Here is a 19,327-nt window from a genome sequence, read left to right on the forward strand (position 1 = left end):
CAACCGACTGAAGAAATTCCATGAACTATAGAGGTTCATCGGATGCCATCTGAAATTCGAGTATCGTACAAAGCACCAATTCCTTCCTACCACCAACATACAAAGAAGTAACCGCCACCCAAAAGATCCATGCGAGGGCTCTGACATGGATACACGAGATCAGAGGCTGTCCCATCATACGAACCGTCATGAGATCTAAGGAGCATGAAGGCGAGATATCAAACAAGACCAACACGAGACCACTCTTCGCCAGCTCGGTGAGAAATCCAACCTGCTATGCATGCCGTTCTGCACAATGCAAGAGCTAGACCAAAGAAAACCAAAACAGTTTCAATTGAGCACGAGCTCGACGGAGAGCCCAAACAGGAAAACATGAAAAGCTCGGCAAATCGAGATGCAATAACGGCAGTGTAGACTCTCTCGCCTTGCACAAGAAGGAAGAATCTCCGATCAAGGAAGAGCATTTTCAACGCGTAGTAGTCAGATACTTAGACGGAAACAGGACAGCAGTCGCAGAAAATGCATACAAATTGAGGATAGAACGCGAAAGGGGAATCAGACGAAAAGTAAAGAGGCTGTATCTAAGCACTAAGAGGTGGAAGGTTTGCGGCCAGGGACAAGGATCTCGACAAGGCCGTCGTCTTCACCGTCACTGCTGTCTTGGTCGTCATCATAGTGGGAACCAGAGGGTCGCGGCTGCGAAAAACCACCGTATCGCATCGGACCGGGGAGGTTGGAGTAGCCCAGACTTTCGTTGATGATGGCCTCGTCCTCGTCATCTGAATCCATCCCACCAGCGTTGGGTCCTATCATTTCACCCATCTCATCGTCATCGTCTTCGACTTCCAGAGGGACACGGACCCGTCTTCGCACACCTTCCCCACGGTCATCTCCTTCCTCTTCCGATGAGTTTGCAGAGAAGGAATCCGGGGGACTGAATCCCGAATCGGGAAACGTGGAATGGAAGTTTTGATCCTCGGTCGAATCGAAGTCGAGGCTGGGGAACGCCGAGTGAGCACCTTCGGCATCGTCATCAATACCTGCAATGATGAACGGGTTGGACGACCAGCCCTCTGCGTCCTGCTGTGTGTGGTCGTCGGCAGCACCCTCCTCACTGTCACCAGATTGCTGCTTATGAGCCGCAAGCCGTGCTGCTAGTTGACGACGAGCTCTGGAGGGTCCCATACTCAGTGGGGCCGGAGGTGGGGGAAGAATGGGAATCGGTTGGCTTGAAGAGTTCTCGGACATCTGGAAACGTTATGTGTTAGCAGCAGTCACATAGTCCGTGGGTGAACTCATGCAATAGAGTGATCCTCAATTGGTGGGAAGGCGGGGGAAGTCCCTCATGAGACGTATCATTGAGCACCGAGGGTAGGCATGTGAAAAGTGAACGAATGCAACAGACCAAGAGGAAAAGCAGAGTCCGGTGGAGGGTGATTGAAAAGCCGTCATCGAGTCGGGATAAGTTGGGTGCGACGCCAGTCTTTGCACAGCCTCCTCGCCTCATATCCACAACTTCCATTGCCTCTCCCCGGACCAGCTCTCCCCGAGTGTGCGCGCATCGTGGTGAAAAGTGCTCGCAAAGAAGGGTCTAATGCTGTTCCATGTGGATGCTCATCCACCATGCACTGGGAAGACGATACGCACATTCTCAGTATCACGAGTATCGGCACTTCCAATATCACGGTCCTCGTGATCTTCCATTTCCTCATCCTCATCGTCGCTGGAGCTGGCAAAGTCGCTCAACAATGAGGTACCACCTCCACCAAATGCTCCGCCAGAAACGCTGCCTTGGTTGATATCAAATCCCTGGAAGGCCGAGCCCCCAATTCCACCATTCAGACCTGCGTCGGCAAGAGCTGAAGAACCACCAAACCCTTGACTGGAGGCAGAATTGTTTGCAGAGGTTTGTCTATGTCCGCCGGCCATGTCTGGTCGAACCCCCCCAAGGATGGCATTATCACGCTCTCTCGTCTCGGAGAGAGTTTGCTCAACATACTCGATCCATTCCGGATCTAGGACAGCCTCCATCACGGCACGAGAGAGCAGCTCTGGCGGGTGTCGCTCACTGAACTTGACAACTTCCTCTGCCACCAGGGTCAAGTGGCCCATGTACCCAAGACGGATCTGCTTGGTACGCTGCGTCTCGTCGCTTCGCTTCTGACCTTCGACAATGGCATTTGTGATTTTGCCTGTCTCAAAGACATTAATCGCAAGGGCACGATTGTAGCCGCGCTCCATCGGACCATTGAAGACCTGTTGTACAACGTCATAGACAACGTTGTGGAGGAAGTTGTTCCACGGGAATCGGAAGAAAAATCCCTATGGTAGAAATGTGAGCAAGGGGCTTCTCAGGTAGTGTAGGGAAAACAGCGGATATGCGCACAAACATACCAGAATAGTGGGCACCACTTGGTTTTCCACGAACATAATCTTCAAAAAGTCTCCCACGACGGGGCGCCCGTCTAGATCGTACTGAATGTACTGGTCAGCCGAGTCTTCAGCTCCGCCATCTTTCAAAGGCTCATCGTCCTTCTTGGACTCAGATATGCCTTCCATTTTCTGACCAGCCTCCGCCTCTGCTTCCGCTTCCTTCGAGGCGAACAAGGGAGGAGGGACGTCCCCGGGTGCTGCTGTCACAGCGAGGACGCTGCTGTCACTTTCTGCAGGCATATCTTCCTTGTGCGAATCCTGCTCTTCGAGTTTGATATCGCTTATTTGTTCACTGAGCGCAGTGGTGGGCGTCTTTGGGGACGACGGTCCAGTGGTTTCCGTAGAGGTCTCAACATGTGACGCAGAAGGTTGCTGCGAGTCTGAATGTGTACTGGAATCTTTCTCCTCGTTCTTTTCACCGACGGAGTCACCAGAGGTGCCAACTTTCTCGAAACTCTCGTCGTCGCCGATTTTGGGATTCGCATCCTCGGGCACATCCGTCTCCATGGTCGATCCGTTTGTGAAATCAGCAGTCGTATCGTTGTATTCCATGCCTGACTGCTCATCACGGTGGTGTCCAAAGACGCCACCGCGGATCAGTCTGTCACGCTCTTCGTTACGCTGACGGACATAGTCTTCACTACCGGGCTCGTTCAAAAGACCCATATTGCTACAATGCAACAACTCTGCCATTAATTCGCATGTTTTGAAACGATCGAACCCCAAGGGCTCAATGCTAGCACCCCATGCGGAGTTCAAACGACCTCGCTCAACGGATTTGGATGTGGTGCCGTCGTGCACGGTATGCTTGGAGCTTTGGATAAGCGTCATAAAGTCAGGAATATGCTTTGCGAAGAGGCGCAGTAGATGTCCGAGATAGATAGGATCGTAGGGTGTCGGCATCGAGTCGGGACCGCCGATTTGCTCCGGATCGTAGTCTGAGTTGTTCTTGCGGATCACCTCGATAACGATGCCCACGCCTACGGTCAAGGGGTTGCCACCTTTGAGCATTGCATTGATCAGTTGCTGCACAAGCTCGGGTGAGACAAGCTGGCGGGTGAGGCTGTTGGGTCCAATACAGGACTGGTCGTTCGGGGTCGCATTGGCCGAAATGGTGATGATGGCCTTCAAGAAATCGCCAGCCGATGTCTGCACGGAACCCGGCTGCTCTGGAGAAAGGAAGGACAATAAAAGTGGAACCAGATTCTGCGATTGCAGCCAATCCACGGTCCCTTGCCCACCGTCCGCCTTTTCTAGACTGATAATCTTTAACAAGAGATCCATCACCATGGGGTTGTCGACGTGCTGCAGTAACGCTGCCACGATCCCGTCAAGGGATTTCAAAAATTCCAGCATCTCTTCGGTTTTCTTATCCAGCAGGGTCTCGTTCACCTTCGTGAAATAACTGGCCTGGAGTGAGTCCAACGGCGCAGATCTGCGAACGAAGCCCCAAAATTCACGCAGGTGGGCCGGGTTGGCCATAATCGATTCCAAAATGGACCACGTTTCCGATGAGAGGATCTCGCAGGCGACGTACGCATGCTTCAAGCGAGTCTTTTCAACCTTTTCCAAATCCTCCGGGTCAAGCACACTCCTGAGGGAATCGGTGACCCTCGCTGGTTTTTGCCCCTTGGTCTCGCTATCCATCTCCTCTGCCGGCGCAGTCGCGACATCGGCAGCCTCACTGTCGTTTTTCTCATGGGCATCGTTGTCGTTTTTTTCATCTTCATCTTCTTCGTCATCGTCATCATTCAGTAGACTCGGTGCAATGACATGGTCCATAAGTCGTTTGAGGACATGGTCCTCGCGTAGATATTCAATGAGTTTCGTGTTGTGTTGTTTCAATTCCTGAATGATCTCCGGCTCATCCAGCAGGTCTTCAAGGGCGACATCGGGCTTGTCGAGAAGGGTATCGATGGTGGAGATACTCGCATATCCCCCAAAGCGCCAGAACATGGTGAACTATGTTGTCGATACGCACGATTCATGGAATAGCAAAGTTCGTTGAGCTGGGAAGCGTCGTGACGACCAGGCCGAGGGCTTTACGTAAGATGCCCGCCCTGTGCTTCAGCAGCTGATCGATGATTAAGGAAGGCTGGAATAAAAGAAAATAAAACAGAACGAGGGCGCAATTCCCGCCAGCAGGGCGATTGGGCAGTAATTCGTTCCACACCACGCGAGGAACCACACGAAGACTGCGTTGAGAAAAAGAGTCCAGTGGGGGTCGGGAGGAAGGTTGGTCGATCGCGGCGCTTGCTCGAGCAAAGATCGATCTCGGTCGGTATCTAGGCCGAAGCGAGCCCGGCGCTAGAGTAAGAACGAAATCAGCATCTTTGGTCGGTAAAATCCAACCAAACACACGAATCGGTCGGATAGTATGGTAGGTAGTCAATGGTTGCAGGGTTCAAGTTTGCGGTTCATGGGGGGTGTGACCCTTCCCCCTCCTTCTCCGCGAAAAGAGGCCCTCAGGAGGGGCCAGCCAAGCTGGACAGCGACTGTTGTGGCCGAAGAGCGAATTCAGAATTGATCAACACATACCTTCACAAATCAGAGAGCGACAAGACGAAGGAGCGCAGGGTATTGAAAACCTCCCGAGGTGGTGGTTGATGGTGGTGTTTGGTGGTTGTTGTAGTGGGAAGAAGAGAAGAATCGGGAGATAGCCGACTGCGGGCGGGAATGCAGGAATCAGCGCTGGGCCATCAGGGAACCACGCGTGGGCTGGGGAGGACCGATACAAGGATGAAAATTGGGGGGATCTTACGAAGATGAGAATATGACCCTCAACATCAGTCAGGAGGTAGAGCAGTGAGAAATCTCCAAGAGATTCCCTGGTCCAGCAGGTTAGAGTGTGTAATCATCGGTCATCGACTCCGACCCGACTTGCCCTACGCTTCTACGCTGAGGAGTACGCACATGGGTACATGGGTACATGGGTATACATGGGTACTTGAGTTGGGGTAATCCCCTCCTCATCAGTCTAGTGCTATAATCAACTAGAATACTAGTAGTATCTCCGGGCACTGTCTGTCGTGAAGAGAGTACACCCGAGTACTTGGTAAGTTAGTATAATTATATTCCTGGTAGTACCACCTGGAATTCATGTTGGGTTACCTGTCATTTGAGTCGGTGCCGCTGACTGAGTCAGGCTTACAATCCGGTGGAAATGGGGCGGATAACGATAACGAATTGCTCTTGTCGCTGGCCCGAAGCAATGGGCTGAGCCACAGTAGTGATTGTGGGGGAGGCACATCTTCAAGCATCGAGGAACTTGTTGCTTACTTGGAACTGTTACAGTGTTGTTGTTGCCCTCCTCGTCAGATCTTCTGGTCCTTCGGGTCTGCTGATCTCCCATGCCGCCTTATCCACTCAGTCTACGTGTTCACCTAGCTAGCACCTCCGTTGAATCCACCGTGGACGGAGTTTCCGGTCTCCCTTACTTGGATATGGTACAGTCAACAAGCATGATACGCTGTCGGGCGGTGACCCGTTATCATGGTGTGGGATCCTTCAGGATTATTGTCTCGGGCCTGAAGATCGTGCCCATCAGCAAGTGGAGTGATTCGAATAGCGGCCAAGAAAAGAAGTTCCTACGCCATGTACTGGAGAATGAAATAATCAACAAGACTGGACTGAATAGTAACTGACACCTGATGATCGTCCCGCAATGGAATTGGTTTAGCGTCCCGGTCACCTGCCAGATTCAATGACCGTCCGCCAAAGCTGTGGTCTCACGGCAGCTGATGCTGATGACTCTTCCTTTTCGGGGTGCGATGGATGGAGCTGCAGTCTCACGCCCTGCGCAGTGACCTGGTCCAATGGTGATACAGATCGGCTGATTCAGCCGATGACCGGTGGCCTAAGGTTACTTTCCCATCAGCCGATGAGTATGGTTGTCGAGACATGCCCACAAAAGCATAAAACGGTGTCCACGGTACGAACCCAAAATAAAAAGAAAAAAGAAAAAAATCACTACGTACCTAAGGTTGAACCTGCTGGTGAAATTTCGACGGCAGATGCACTTGCCAACATCGATTCTCCGTTTGAGCCTAAATATACAGCCAGTCCGGCTGTCACCTGCAGTCCAAGAATCAAGTCACGTGCATTCTGTGTCCACAATGGAGCCTAAAGAGATGTACTGTGGCTGGAAAGTCCAGACGGGAAGCCTGAGGCCAGTAACAAAGGCCCCACTGACGTCGGGCCTCCGCATGGTCGTCGCATTCAGGCCATACCGTCACGGAGTGCGCGATCGGGCAATCAAACGCCAGGTATTCTTGATGAGTCAAGTCTGTCGCATGCAAGACCTATCATATTAACTTTCTCACACACACACACACCACTACTCACACACTGCACTCACTCAGTCGAGTCCACAACTGCATCCTGTCCAGCTACGCACGGCCCATTACTCCCTGGCCTGAGGGGTCATCCCACCCAGCGCACCCCGGCAATCCATCACGATGAATCGACTCTTCGGTACAAAAAGCGCGGCTCCCAAGCCCACGCTAGATGGTGCAATCTCAAAGGTAGCTTGAATGCCCCCTCCTTGCCAACCTATGGCCGGAGCACTAACAAGGACCAGGTTGACGACCGCGTCGCCAGCATCGATGTGAAGCTCAGTGCGCTCAACTCCGAGCTCTCCGCCTATCAGGCGAAGCTCTCCAAGATGCGCGACGGACCCGGCAAGAACGCTCTTCGGCAAAAGGCTCTCAAAGTGCTCCAGCGACGAAAACAGTATGAAGCTCAGCGAGATCAGCTCGCTCAGCAATCCTGGAACATGGAACAGGCCGGCATGATGCAAGACAATCTCAAGAACGTGATGACGACCGTCGACGCCATGAAGACCACCACAAAGGAGCTGAAAAGGCAATATGGCAAGGTGGATATCGACAAGATCGAGCAGATGCAGGACGAGATGGCCGATCTGATGGAGGTCGGTAATGAGATTCAGGAGAGTATCTCGCGGGCGTACGATCTGCCGGAGGAAGTGGATGAGGCTGATCTTGATGCGGAATTGGAGGCGCTGGGTGAAGAGTCCATGTTTGAGACTGAGATGGGTGCCGACGCGGTCCCCAGTTTCTTGCAAGACGAGGTTGTGCCGCCACAGTTCATCGACGAGCCGCCAGAGCAAACCAAGGTCAAGGAGGCGGCCGGCGGGATCGGCTAAGATTGATTATTATTATTATATGTCTCTCTGCGTATGAAGAGCAAAGCGGTGAAAGAGGATCCGTTTTGTTGGAATCCAATGCCTTCAAAGGTCGGCTTGTTCTCCGATACCTTTACTTTTACGTTTAATCTCGGCAAGGCAGAATCAAGAATCGGTCGATGCATGTTTTAATGTCATGGGTGTATCCACCATTTCTACACCTGTACACATCTAAGTCTATAGAATGTTTTGAAATAGGTCAATGAGCGTGGAAGACGCTCCATCAAATGGGGCGTATTCCGTCGACCTGTACGAATCTCAGCGTTGCCTGGAGCATCCTTGTGTGCCTCTGTCTGCGACTCTAAGCTTTACCTAGCCCGACCAGAACCAGCAGTGCCACGTTCATCACTGCAATCAGTAAACACACGAGGCCAGCGACCAGCGACGTAAACCAGTGATTGCGCATGCTGACTTGCTCAACTGCTCCATCACCCTCGCCTTCGGCTGTCTGCTCAGTCGCCACGTTCATGTATTTACTGAAACAGGTGAACCAGATAAGCGGAGCGGAGACAAAAGGCAGGATGACACTGAGGCAGACTTGACTCGCCCGTCAAGGTCTTGTGGAGGCCCTCCTTGCCCACTGCCGCGGCGATGATGATGCTGGGGATGATACTGATACTGCGGGTGATGAGTCTCCGCATCCAGGGGGGGATGGACCAGTTCAGCATACCCTCGCTCACCATCTGACCTGCCATTGTGCAAACAATGCCGGCCGAAATGCCCGAGAGAAGGAGCGCTAACGCGAAGACGAGCCCGGCTGCCTTAGAGATCGAGGAGGAGAGCAGGTCGTAGATGCCAAACAGATCGGCACTGGTGCTACCGGGAACATCGTAAAGAGAGGCACCCGCAACGATGAGAATGGCGCTGTTAACAAACAGAGCGAAAGTAAACAGGCACAGCGCCAATTCGATGATAGAATACTTCATGCAACCGCGAATCGCATGGATGGTCGGCCGATATTCCACCTGACCATTATTGCTCCCAAGCGGTACAGTTGACTGAACGTAACCGGCCGTGACATCAAACTCTTTCAAACGAGACTGGACTACCCCACTGCCCAGAAAAAGAGAGTGAGGCATCACAGTGGCGCCGAGGATACCACAACTCTGGTACAGTCTGCAGAGTCCGTTAATTCCATGTTTCTTAAAAGTGGTTGAATGAAGTCATGAGAATGCCCAGTCTACTCACCCATCTGATTGCACGATCGCTGGTGATGGAAGATAGCCTCTGAAGACCTCCCCCACGGACTGGTTCTTGATCAAAGACAGTTGAATGCAGAAACATACGACAACTCCCAGGACCAGAGCCATGACGAAGAACTCAAAGAGACGCAAGCCCAACATCGACCCATCAGGTCGCCAAAAAAGCAGTAGAAAAAAGACATCTACAAGGGTGATTGCGCAGCCTGCTACGAGGGGGATGTGCAGGAGCAGATTCAAGGCAATGGCGGATCCGACCACCTGAAACGCCGTGTTAGCATACACGACTTGAGGTCTCGCGGTCACCCGCCTTCATGAACAGCAGCAGACTTACCTCGGCAATATCGGTGGCAATGATCGCCCCCTCGGCCATCAAATAGAGGATGACAACCAGCCATTTGGGCAGATGCGCGCGGCAGTTCTCCGCCAAGTTGAGTCCTGTCACCGAGCCGAGCTTGATGCAGAGAGATTGGAGGAGAACCGCAAACAGGTTCGACAGCAGCACGATGAACAGCAAGGCAAACTTGAACTGTGCACCGGCGGCAACGTCCGTGGCGTAATTTCCGGGGTCGATGTAGGCGACGGCGATCAAAAACCCAGGCCCCACGAAACGGCCGAACTTGACCAGGCTGCGAGCGCAGTGCTGCGCAGAGGTCACAAATGAAGAATCGGAGAAGAAACGGCGAGGTGAACCGCAGGTCCTCGAGGGTGCTGGGCACCCTGAGGTCGCTGCGATCACTTCGCCCTTCGGGTGCTTTTCCGTTACTGGATCCTGGTTGTTCAAACTCTGCGGCTGCGAGTCTATTGCCATGGTATCATCCCCTGAGACCGTTCCGGGGCCCGTCGCATGCTTCCGGTGCACTCGCGCGTTGGTCAAGCCATTGAAGTCATTGCGGGTGGTGATGTCCGGGCTGAAGGGAGGTGGGTTTTGGTTCCAGCTCGGGTTCTCGAGAGTGTCGTCGGTTCTTGAGGGGCAGTTCATTTTGATCGCGACGAGGGCGGCGTATAGCGTTGGAAAGGCCTGGTCACAAGGGGCGTTGATCCGATTAAGTAGTGGTTTCCTGCTATACTATAAAAGACAATTGCCGATCGTCGCTGGGCTGCGTGGACATGAGACTTTCGAGAACCTTGTGGATGGTGTGGATTCTGTAGAAGGTCCGGGTCTGCCCGAGAATCGTGATGCCTTGAGGGAAGAACCGATCTTGACCAATAAGCCTGCACCGTCTGGGTCTGAGCTTCTTGTTCTCCTGCTTCGTACAATTGAAGCTGCGGAAAAGCGTACCTAATGGACGCACAGATCAATTATCTGCTAGGATGGACCTGGTATTTCTTCAAGTAACTCCTCTGGCGGGTCCTGCACTATGCAGGCCGGAGTCGACTGCCATGGTCACCCGCCGGCAGTGTGTCGCAAGCGGCAGCTTGTGGATCTTGGACCCAGTTCCGCTGGACGCGGGGAGACTCTCAAAGACTGACAGCCCGGCCCAAAAAGAAATCATCTTGTGAGAAAAAAATAAAAAAAGCTTCCGGACCGTTTGGAGACGTCGATCAGAAGAAGTCGACCGAGGCCCTCAGAGGTCCTCGAAGAAGGCTTTCAGAGGCTTCTGCGTACAGAGGAGAGACTCTCTCTCTCTGGCCTGGCGAGATTGCCAAGCGTCCGCTCTCTGGTCGCCTGTTCGTCAGCTGCACGGAGGGAAAGAATGAGTTGTGATGGAATGGGCACCCCCGCATAAAAGGTTCATCTCGCACTGGAAAGCTGATGTTGGAGGCCCATCTGGGTCTTGTCACAAGGCCCCTCCAAAATAATGGACGGGTTAATTTGACCTACGCCATTATCGAACTGAAACAAATACTTGCGAATGACAATTGTTGTTCTGCTATCGATAAGCCACTGCATCTGTTATCAGTCGACAACTGGCCGGTACGAGGAAGAACCGAAGTACAAAGGCCTACTCAGGCCTAGAATCGGAGATACGATGATGGTGTGATCTGCGTTGTTGATGTCATGCCAAAACGTACCAACACAGTACATATACCTACAGTATACCTACTCTGCACTGCAGAGTCTGCAGTCTCGGAAAACGGTTCAGTGATCTTACTTCTTCGTACTCGTCCAGACTCAGAGACCTCGGGACTTTACAGATCGCGGATGACGTAGGTACCAGGTCCCGGACAGAGAGATCGGAATCAGTTCATATGGATTGACACGTCCCGACGGTTCTTCGTACTTTGAATTCAGGTTAGGTAGCTTGACACGTAATAAGTAAAGAAAGCACGTGGAGCTTTTGCGATTTAAATCGGTGGAAGCAGACTTTGGCTGGAGCTAAGAATGCAGGCATCTGAACGTATGGACATCGATTGCAGTAGTGACAATCGTTGAATATATGTAGCCAAGAAAAAAAGGCTTCTTCCATCAGTCACACTATGATTTCTGACAGGCCCCGCCAAAGGGCCCTGCTTTGCCTGTTTTGGGTCAGCCGGGATTTTTGTTCATCTGTCGTCAGCAACTGGAAAATACCCCGGACATGAAAGTATGACTAGGGCGATGCATCAAGTGCAGAAAATGGCGTCCAACCTGCAAGATGTGATGGGTCTTGGGGGGACAGGCTCTCGTCATTGCGTCCACGTTGACCGCCAGCTCCGCCGGCTCCGCCGCGTTGCCCCTCGCAACCGCCTCATCCACACGTTGTTTACTCCTCTAATGGATCCAGCCATCTTCCCCCCCCCCCCCCCCCCATAGATACTGAGAAGATGATCACCCACCGAGGCTAGCTGTTGTCCCGGTCTTGAGGTGGAGTCTGGGTCCTCCAAGGTTATGCGTCGAAGGTTGTTTCTGGCTTTCATATCATCCCCTCGGCCGCCCCCGGCTTCTACGCTCCATCTTGGAACCCAAGTTCAGCTCTCTTCATCTGCTGATCTTCCCTTGCGTTTGGGTTTTGAAACTTTCTGCCTGGACTTTTCTTGTGACCATTTGCGGCCAGCTGGGCTGACACTGTCTGCTTTGGAGTCATCTTCATCGCCGGTGCTGGCTTTCCTGGCAGGTGATTGTCTCTTGCGATTGTTTGTCGGTGATTACCTAACAGAGAATATCCCTTGAAACCAGGTGAGTGCACAATCTGCCCCTAGCCGTGTTCATGTCATGGTTCAAAGTACTGACGGACCATTCGTTGCCGATGAAAGAGCTACGCAATGTATTCGAACAACACGGGGCCCCAAATCTTCGACGACGCCGACCGCGCCCCCGCCAGATCCTCGGTCTTTCGAGCGATCATGTCGAGGCCGCATAAACGAAACCAGTCCGCAGACGATGCCATTCCTCCACAATACAAGAATAGCAAGCCCACGGGCACTATTCCATTTCCATGGGCCGACAACCCCGATCTGCCGCCGGGCCACCTCCCTTTGGCAGAGATAGTACCTAATTGCGAAACTCGCAGCAACTATCCGTCCTCGACCAAGTCAGGAAGCAAAGACAACAAAAGATCACTCCACAAGAAAACAAAAAGCGCCGTGTCGCTCAAGTCATTGCGGAACTACATGGAGCGAAAGGATAACAAGCCGGAAGACAGCCCAGCCATCCCGGCTGCGCATCCAGAGCCAAAGAAGACCAAATCGACCAACAGCCTGTCTGCTATCCTGAAGCGATCCCACCGTGGCCGCAAGACGGATGCCACGCAACAGGGTCGAGACAAGGAGAATCGAAATCCCGTCGATTTGGTCGAAAACATGCCATCGCCTGTTTGGCCTCAAGAAAGTGGGTCTTATGAGGCTATGAGGTCTGGGTCGCGCCACAATTTTGGCGCTGATAGACCACGCAGTATTGCCGATGAGGTGGCTTTGTACACGCCCAATGCCTATAGCCCCGCTCAGCAGCGCAACTTTTGTGATTACCAGCAGCCATCTCTGACTAAACAGGCCGGTACACAGGCACGGATGGAATCCGACATCCCTACTGGAAGCCAGAGAGTAAAGGACAGTGAGAGGCAGCAGCGAACGGCCTCAGGCGGTAGTGATAACAGCAACGGAAGAGGTGACGGCTCTTCGTTGAAGGGCCAGGCGCTTGACAGAGCCAGGAAGATGTCAGTCCCGGCGTCTCCAGTAATGCCTCCAAAGGAACAGGCAAACACAAAGCGACTTTCTCGCGTGCAAGCCGCGATTTCGGCTTTTAATGCGAAGGAACGAGATGCTGATGTTCAGAAGCATTTGAGCTCTAAAGATCTCGAGAGTGAATTCGAGAAGCTCCTAGTGAGATTCCTTTTGAGACTACGCCTCTTGTGAGCCGGACCACTAACCTCGATCCTAGGACGCGCGCAACATTCCCCACAATATGCGAGACAAAATGCGGTCCCTAGATACCAACATCAAGGCAGATTTCATTCAGAAAGATCGCACGGAGCTTGGAACCCCTGTCAGTGCTGCTGCCCCCGACAGTCGGCGTGGACGAGGCAAAGAAGAGAAAGATCCTCAGGACCGCAAGGGCTCACGGTCACGCTCCCGAAGCCGGGGCTTTACATTCGGCCGAGGCTCCTCTTCGCCGGGCAAGAAAGCTCGGCCTGAGAGCGGATCGTTCCATCGGCCCAGATCTGTGGATCTTTCACAGCCCGTAGGCGTCTACACCACGCTGGGCGGCGCTGTTTCCACCGGATCACTCGCCGAAGCGGCGGTGGTCGACACGGCGGCCGATCCGTCTGACTTTGTTCATTATCTGAGGGAGATCCAGAAGCCCGAGATGATCGAGGTGGGCAAGTTGCACAAACTGCGACTTCTCTTGCGGAACGAGACCGTGAGCTGGGTGAATGGATTCATCGCAGAAGAAGGCATGGACGAGATTGTCCAATTGATCTATCGGATCATGAAGATGGAATGGAGGTTCGTACGATCGTTGCCGTACTTGAAGGCGCTCGTCATCATTCTAACCGATTCCATTTTAGGGAGGATCATGAAGATACGCTTCTGCATGAAGCACTGCTGTGTCTGAAGGCGCTTTGCACCACCTCCATTGCCCTAGCCCATCTGGACAGCATTCAAGGCGAGCTCTTCCCAGCTCTCCTCAAGATGCTTTTCAACGAGGAAAAAAAGGGTCCCAGTGAATTCACCACAAGGGGCATTATCATCAACTTGCTCTTCACCCACCTTGAGGCACCTCATCCGCACGAAGCCTCGGCTCAGCGCGCGCAGAGAATTCTTGCCTGGCTACGGGACCCATCGCCGGAAGACGCTAGCCAGCCGGTCTCGTTTATTGCCAACATCTACCAGTCGCGACCGTACCGAGTATGGTGCAAAGAAGTCACTAATGTGACCAAGGAAGTTTTCTGGATCTTCCTGCATCACCTGAATGTCATCCCCCTCCCTAAATCAGGACCTCCATCGGGGGATTCATTCACAGAGAAGAAAGTCTCCTCGGACGGTCGTTCCTATCAAGAGCGCCATTTCCCTACTCCTCGCCCACCGGTGCCTGCTGCTCCTTATGTCGGAGGCGTTGAATGGGACGCGACCAATTACCTCGCTGCCCATTTGGATCTCCTCAATGGACTGGTTGCTTGCCTGCCCACAACACAAGAACGCAATCAGCTTCGCTCCGAACTTCGCGCCTCGGGCTTTGAGAAGGTCATGGGAGGAAGCTTGCGAACGTGCAAGGAGAAATTTTACTCTGCGGTTCATGAATGTCTTCGCACGTGGGTGGCAGCTGCTCTGGAAGATGGCTGGCCTTACTTGATGGTGCGCGAGGGTCCGCCTCGTGCGGAATCTACATCGCCTACCAAGTCCCCCAAGAAGTCTGCGCCGGGGAGCCCCAAGAAAGGTCTCCTGGACGACAAACCGCCACAACTCAACTTGGCACTTAATTTCACCGAGTCGCGAGTCTCGGGTCCCTTGGGTCCGTTGGGCCCTTTGACCCCTTCCAGCGATCTCTCTCGCTGGCTCTGAATCTCCAGTGACGGATACAACATCCACTGGTGAAGTACTCTTTTCGTTTCCCATTTTCCTTCTCTTCTTGTCTTTTCTTCTTCCCCCTTTCTGAGCCCTCGTGTGGTTTCGTTTTCTCTGCTTCACGTTTCATGACCCGGCGTTTCTGGATTTCGGGATTCTTTTGTTTTACATTTACACTTTCCACAAAGGTCCGTGCCGGCTGTTGTGGAAATCTTTACATCTCCGGTTCGTCTGCCGTTCAGAAGACTCGGCTCGCTCATTCTTGAAATTTTGGGGCTTTTGCGCTTCAAGGCGTTGGCATTTTGGGGCGTTTGGGAACCTTGCATTATTCTTGTCCTGCAACTTTTGGCAGGTGAACACGATCAACTTGACTGGCAGCAGAGGGCGAGGAAAGCATGTACCGCTTAACGAGCTTTTGATACGTTGTAGATTGACACAACACACACATGCATCCCACCATCCCCTTCTCGGATCTGCTCTTTTCCACGAGAACTCCTCATGACGAACGACCATGACAGATATGAGAATCGAATTGACATTTGTTGGAGAACCTTTGTTCGGGACTCACAGACTTTAACCCAACCCCTAGCTAATCTGGATTGCATCCTCGACGTAGCTTGATCGCCCATTTATCAACGGCAGAACTGACCAGCTATTTTCATGTTATAGACGATCTAGAACTTCATCGTATATATCGCTGGTCCTCGCTGATCTCAAGACACTCGACTCCACTTCAGAAGTTTCATGAAGTAGACATTGTTTATTTCCCAGAACCAGCCGCGGTGCCATCATCTGCTCGCTTGACCGCCCGGTGGTGGGGACTAGAAAACACAGCCTTAACCCCAGAGAAAACGCTGTCTCGAATCTGTCGAAGACATAGTCAGCAAGGCGATGGCGGATTCGTATCAAGACAATAGCTGCGACACTGACCCCATCGAATGGCGTATCCTTTGTATCCCAATTCATGAAGAGAACCGCGTAAACCACGACAACTGCCCACAAGCCGATATTAGTTTCCAAGTTTTTCCCCCCGAAAACAGTTCGGAACAGGCTTTTTTTATCCCAAGTGCATTCCTATCCTGGCAGTACTCACAGCCAATAACCACCCATTGCGCCAAGGTGACAGTCTTGATGAACTTGGGCCGAGCGTACTTGAGCGCCGCGCGCCGTCGGTACTTGCGCTCTAGTCGGAACTGATGCTTAGTGAGAGTTTTGACATATCCGGAGGCCATTGGCGCTTTGGCTTGTAGGGGCTGTAGTATTCGTCATTGGGATTTTGGTAGGATTCGGTGTTCCTGTCGGAGGAAAGGCGGAAGGGCGATGAGAGTCGGAGGGCGGAGGATGTGAATGGTCTTGACGATGTGCGGATACTAGACTGGGCGATAATTGCAGGGGCACAGAAGGCATTCTATTCCAGTTAGATTCAAATAATTGGTACTGATGGAGACCAGGCGTGGGAAGGGGGGGGGGGGGGGGGGTTCGTACCAGAATGCGCGGCGTGGATGGCGCGGTGGTTTGGGCCTGGTGAGCCGCAATTGAGACCGGACACGCGCAGCGCGCCGATGAGACGGCCCCGAGTAATTGTCGAATCATCGAGGCTGGAGAATACAGATCTTGTGCAATTTAGATATTGAGTCAGTGAAGGCAGTTGAGGAAAATGGTGTCGCTGCGTAAAGAGCTGGTCTGGGTCAGATTGCGCGCGGGTTCAGAAATAATTTGATCTGCCGCTTTCTCCGCATGAGTAGTTCCGAAATTGCGTACGGGGAGTTTCGACCCATCACTCTCATAAAAATCAACTAAACACACGACCTGTGGTAGATTTTTTTTTCATTATCTAGACCTACATGTCAAATTTGTGTATGCTTCGAATTATCTGAGCAATGCTAATGGTCTTTTATCTTTATTGAAGGGATACAGCAGCTTCTGTTTTTCTCCTGCTTTGAATCGGGTAAAGAGTGTACCTTTATTGACTCCTCAGATCGAGGCCTTTTCCCATAGAGAGTCCGATGAAACTACTATGTCAACGTTCCAGTGGCATTTCTAGTCTGCTGAAAGTAAATGGACACACCTTGATGTTCAAGAACTTTTTTTGGACTTCAGGTATTCCTCCGAATCGAGGAAACTTCTGGTGTGTGCCTCTTGGTTCTGGAATCGATTGGATGCCTAAATGGACTGGAGGAACGAGGCTTTCTCGGAGCGGTGCACTCTGCACACTGCACAGTTCATTCAGGATAGCCTGCGAACCTCGGAGCTGATTGTGTCTCTCATTTTCTACAGCAGGGAATCTCGAGTAGAGTAGTGTACCACAGACGACACCTGCATGCACTTAAATGAATAGTGAAGCGGCGCCAACCTCTCGCGGCGGTGTTGATGCATACTCCGTAAGCCGGGCCATTGGTCTCTACGTTCACAAGCATCGACTTTAAAGTTCAGCTCGACTGTGATTTGCGCTTTGCAAAAATTTCTGAATAGGAGCAGTGCAACATGACGTTCAAAGGCCGTCAGCGACCAGCCAAATTACCTAAGCATTGACGGGCGTAAAGCTAGTATCTTCGTTAGGGACAGGCCTATTCATTAAAGGATGAGGTGACATGTGCCTGCGGCTGACCCTCGTTCACATGTTCACATGCCCGAGGAAACCGGGGTTCCCGGGATCCCGTGACCGGGGAAACTGGGCGGATCAACGAATTTGCGGGGACCTCGGCTCTTTCGAGGCAATGCAAGTAGCTCGGACGGTTGCTACGACTGGAAGGGACACAAGACCGGATCCACGAACGTGATTTATAAGAGGTCTCCGCCCAAAGACAGAGCATAATCTCTCTTCTTCTTTCTGATCGTGTCGTCCCTTATCTCTCTCTCTCTCTCTCTCTCTCTTCCTTCATTCAACTCAATCTCCCCCATCCCTTATACAGACGACGCCATGTCTTCCGGTACGTACCTCATATCCCTACAACGCCTCGCACAGTCTGATACGGGCGCAAACACGTGCAACCCTACGAAATTCTGCAGCTGGTACACTTTGGTGCTGACTTTTTTTCTCTGCAGCCCAGCAGCGTCTTTCTCAAGTGTCCTCCCACTTCGGCTCTGGCAGCCAGAAGGGAGCCGCGGCCCTGACCCAGAAGAACCCTGACGATATCGTTGTGACTTGCGCTCTGCGCACTGCTCTGACCAAGGGTGGTAAGGGTGGCTTCAAGGACACTGCCGCTGCTGATCTGCTTGCTGGTGTCTTCAAGGCCGTCATCAACAAGAGCGGTATCGACCCCAAGTATGTCGAGGATGTCGCCGTTGGCTCAGTCCTGCCTCCCGGAGGCGGTGCTACTGAGTTCCGTGCCGCTGCCCTTGTTGCTGGCTTCCCAGAGACCACTGCCGTCAAGTCCCTGAACCGTCAGTGCTCGTCTGGTCTGCAGGCCATTGTTGACATTGCCAACGCCATCAAGTCCGGCATGATCGAGGTCGGTATTGGTGCTGGTGTTGAGAGCATGTCCTCTCAGTATGGGTGAGTGTCTTCCCAACAGTCTTTCCCAATCCCCACTGCAATCATCTTGACTCACTCTGACTTTCTACAACTTCCAGTCCCGGTGCCGTCACTGAGTTCTCCGAGCTGCTCGAGAGCCACCCCGAGTCCGCCAACTGCAAGGTCCCCATGGGTGTCCTGTCCGAGAACATGGCCAAGGACCGTGGTATCTCCCGCACAGCCCAGGACGCCTTCGCTGCCTCCTCCTACCAGAAGGCCGTCAAGGCTCAAGAGGGGGGTCTTTTCAACGAGGAGATCGCCCCTCTGGAGGTTAAGTGGACCGATCCCAAGACTGGCGAGGAGAAGACCATCACTGTCAAGGCTGATGACGGCATCCGTGAGGGCATGACCGCCGAGTCCCTCGGCAAGATCCGTCCTGCCTTCGCCAAGGACGGTTCCATCCACGCCGGTAACGCTTCTCAGATCTCCGATGGCGCTGCTGCCGTCCTGCTCATGAAGCGCTCTACTGCCGAGCGTCTGGGCCAGAAGATCATCGGCAAGTACGTGACCGCCAGTGTCGTCGGTGTCAAGCCTCTGCTTATGGGCATTGGTCCCTGGGCTGCCATTCCTGTTGCTCTTGAGAAGGCCGGCATCGCCAAGGACGAGGTTGACATCTACGAGATCAACGAGGCCTTCGCCTCCCAGTGCGTGTGGTGGTGTCAACGAGCTCGGTCTCCCCGCTGAGAAGATCAACCCCAAAGGTGGTGCCATTGCGTTTGGTCACCCTCTGGGCTGTACCGGCTCTCGTCAAGTCAGCACCCTTCTGACTGAGCTCAAGCGCACCGACAAGAAGATCGGTGTCACCAGCATGTGCGTCGGTACCGGTATGGGTATGGCTGCCGTGTGGGTTGCTGAGTAGACTTTTTTTGTTTCATTCCACCTTCATCCATTATCGCACAGCGCTGTTTTTGTTCGTTCAGTATGGGTTTCAGTTCCACGTTCTTGGAATTCGGTGCATTGGCCACTTACGAGGATACCACAATGAGTCAAACTTGTTTTTTTTATGTATAGTTCCAAAATACGCCGCAACATACCTGCTTCACCTCCGGCGAG

The 19,327-nt window shown here is 52.8% G+C and overlaps 6 protein-coding genes across 6 annotated transcripts; 3 read left to right on the forward strand and 3 right to left on the reverse strand.

Moving 5' to 3' along the window:
- Window positions 1–588: 588 nt before the first annotated feature.
- Window positions 589–4,389, reverse strand: POX_a01560 (uncharacterized protein; the record flags this gene model as incomplete). Its single annotated transcript, XM_050110488.1, has 3 exons — window positions 589–1,248; window positions 1,648–2,322; window positions 2,395–4,389. The coding sequence occupies 3 exons, from the start codon at window positions 4,387–4,389 to the stop codon at window positions 589–591; spliced, it is 3,330 nt and encodes a 1,109-aa protein (XP_049974256.1).
- Window positions 4,390–6,890: 2,501 nt separating this feature from the next.
- On the forward strand, window positions 6,891–7,597 carry POX_a01561 (Charged multivesicular body protein 5; the record flags this gene model as incomplete). Its single annotated transcript, XM_050110489.1, has 2 exons — window positions 6,891–6,956; window positions 7,013–7,597. The coding sequence occupies 2 exons, from the start codon at window positions 6,891–6,893 to the stop codon at window positions 7,595–7,597; spliced, it is 651 nt and encodes a 216-aa protein (XP_049974257.1).
- A 512-nt stretch (window positions 7,598–8,109) lies between these two features.
- Window positions 8,110–9,817, reverse strand: POX_a01562 (Manganese transporter pdt1; the record flags this gene model as incomplete). Its single annotated transcript, XM_050110490.1, has 3 exons — window positions 8,110–8,752; window positions 8,825–9,096; window positions 9,170–9,817. 3 exons carry the CDS (start codon window positions 9,815–9,817, stop codon window positions 8,110–8,112), a joined length of 1,563 nt encoding a protein of 520 aa, XP_049974258.1.
- Window positions 9,818–12,021: 2,204 nt separating this feature from the next.
- POX_a01563 (uncharacterized protein) lies at window positions 12,022–14,757 on the forward strand (the record flags this gene model as incomplete). The annotated part of the gene is made up of 3 exons (XM_050110491.1): window positions 12,022–13,077; window positions 13,136–13,701; window positions 13,764–14,757. The coding sequence occupies 3 exons, from the start codon at window positions 12,022–12,024 to the stop codon at window positions 14,755–14,757; spliced, it is 2,616 nt and encodes an 871-aa protein (XP_049974259.1).
- Window positions 14,758–15,520: 763 nt separating this feature from the next.
- Window positions 15,521–15,992, reverse strand: POX_a01564 (uncharacterized protein; the record flags this gene model as incomplete). The annotated part of the gene is made up of 3 exons (XM_050110492.1): window positions 15,521–15,625; window positions 15,691–15,752; window positions 15,854–15,992. The coding sequence occupies 3 exons, from the start codon at window positions 15,990–15,992 to the stop codon at window positions 15,521–15,523; spliced, it is 306 nt and encodes a 101-aa protein (XP_049974260.1).
- Window positions 15,993–17,680: 1,688 nt separating this feature from the next.
- POX_a01565 (3-ketoacyl-CoA thiolase, peroxisomal) lies at window positions 17,681–19,133 on the forward strand (the record flags this gene model as incomplete). The annotated part of the gene is made up of 4 exons (XM_050110493.1): window positions 17,681–17,690; window positions 17,806–18,256; window positions 18,334–18,922; window positions 18,963–19,133. 4 exons carry the CDS (start codon window positions 17,681–17,683, stop codon window positions 19,131–19,133), a joined length of 1,221 nt encoding a protein of 406 aa, XP_049974261.1.
- Between the last annotated feature and the right edge of the window lie 194 nt (window positions 19,134–19,327).

Source organism: Penicillium oxalicum, chromosome I (genome assembly GCF_001723175.1).
Source record: "Penicillium oxalicum strain HP7-1 chromosome I, whole genome shotgun sequence".
Lineage (NCBI taxonomy): Eukaryota > Fungi > Ascomycota > Eurotiomycetes > Eurotiales > Aspergillaceae > Penicillium > Penicillium oxalicum.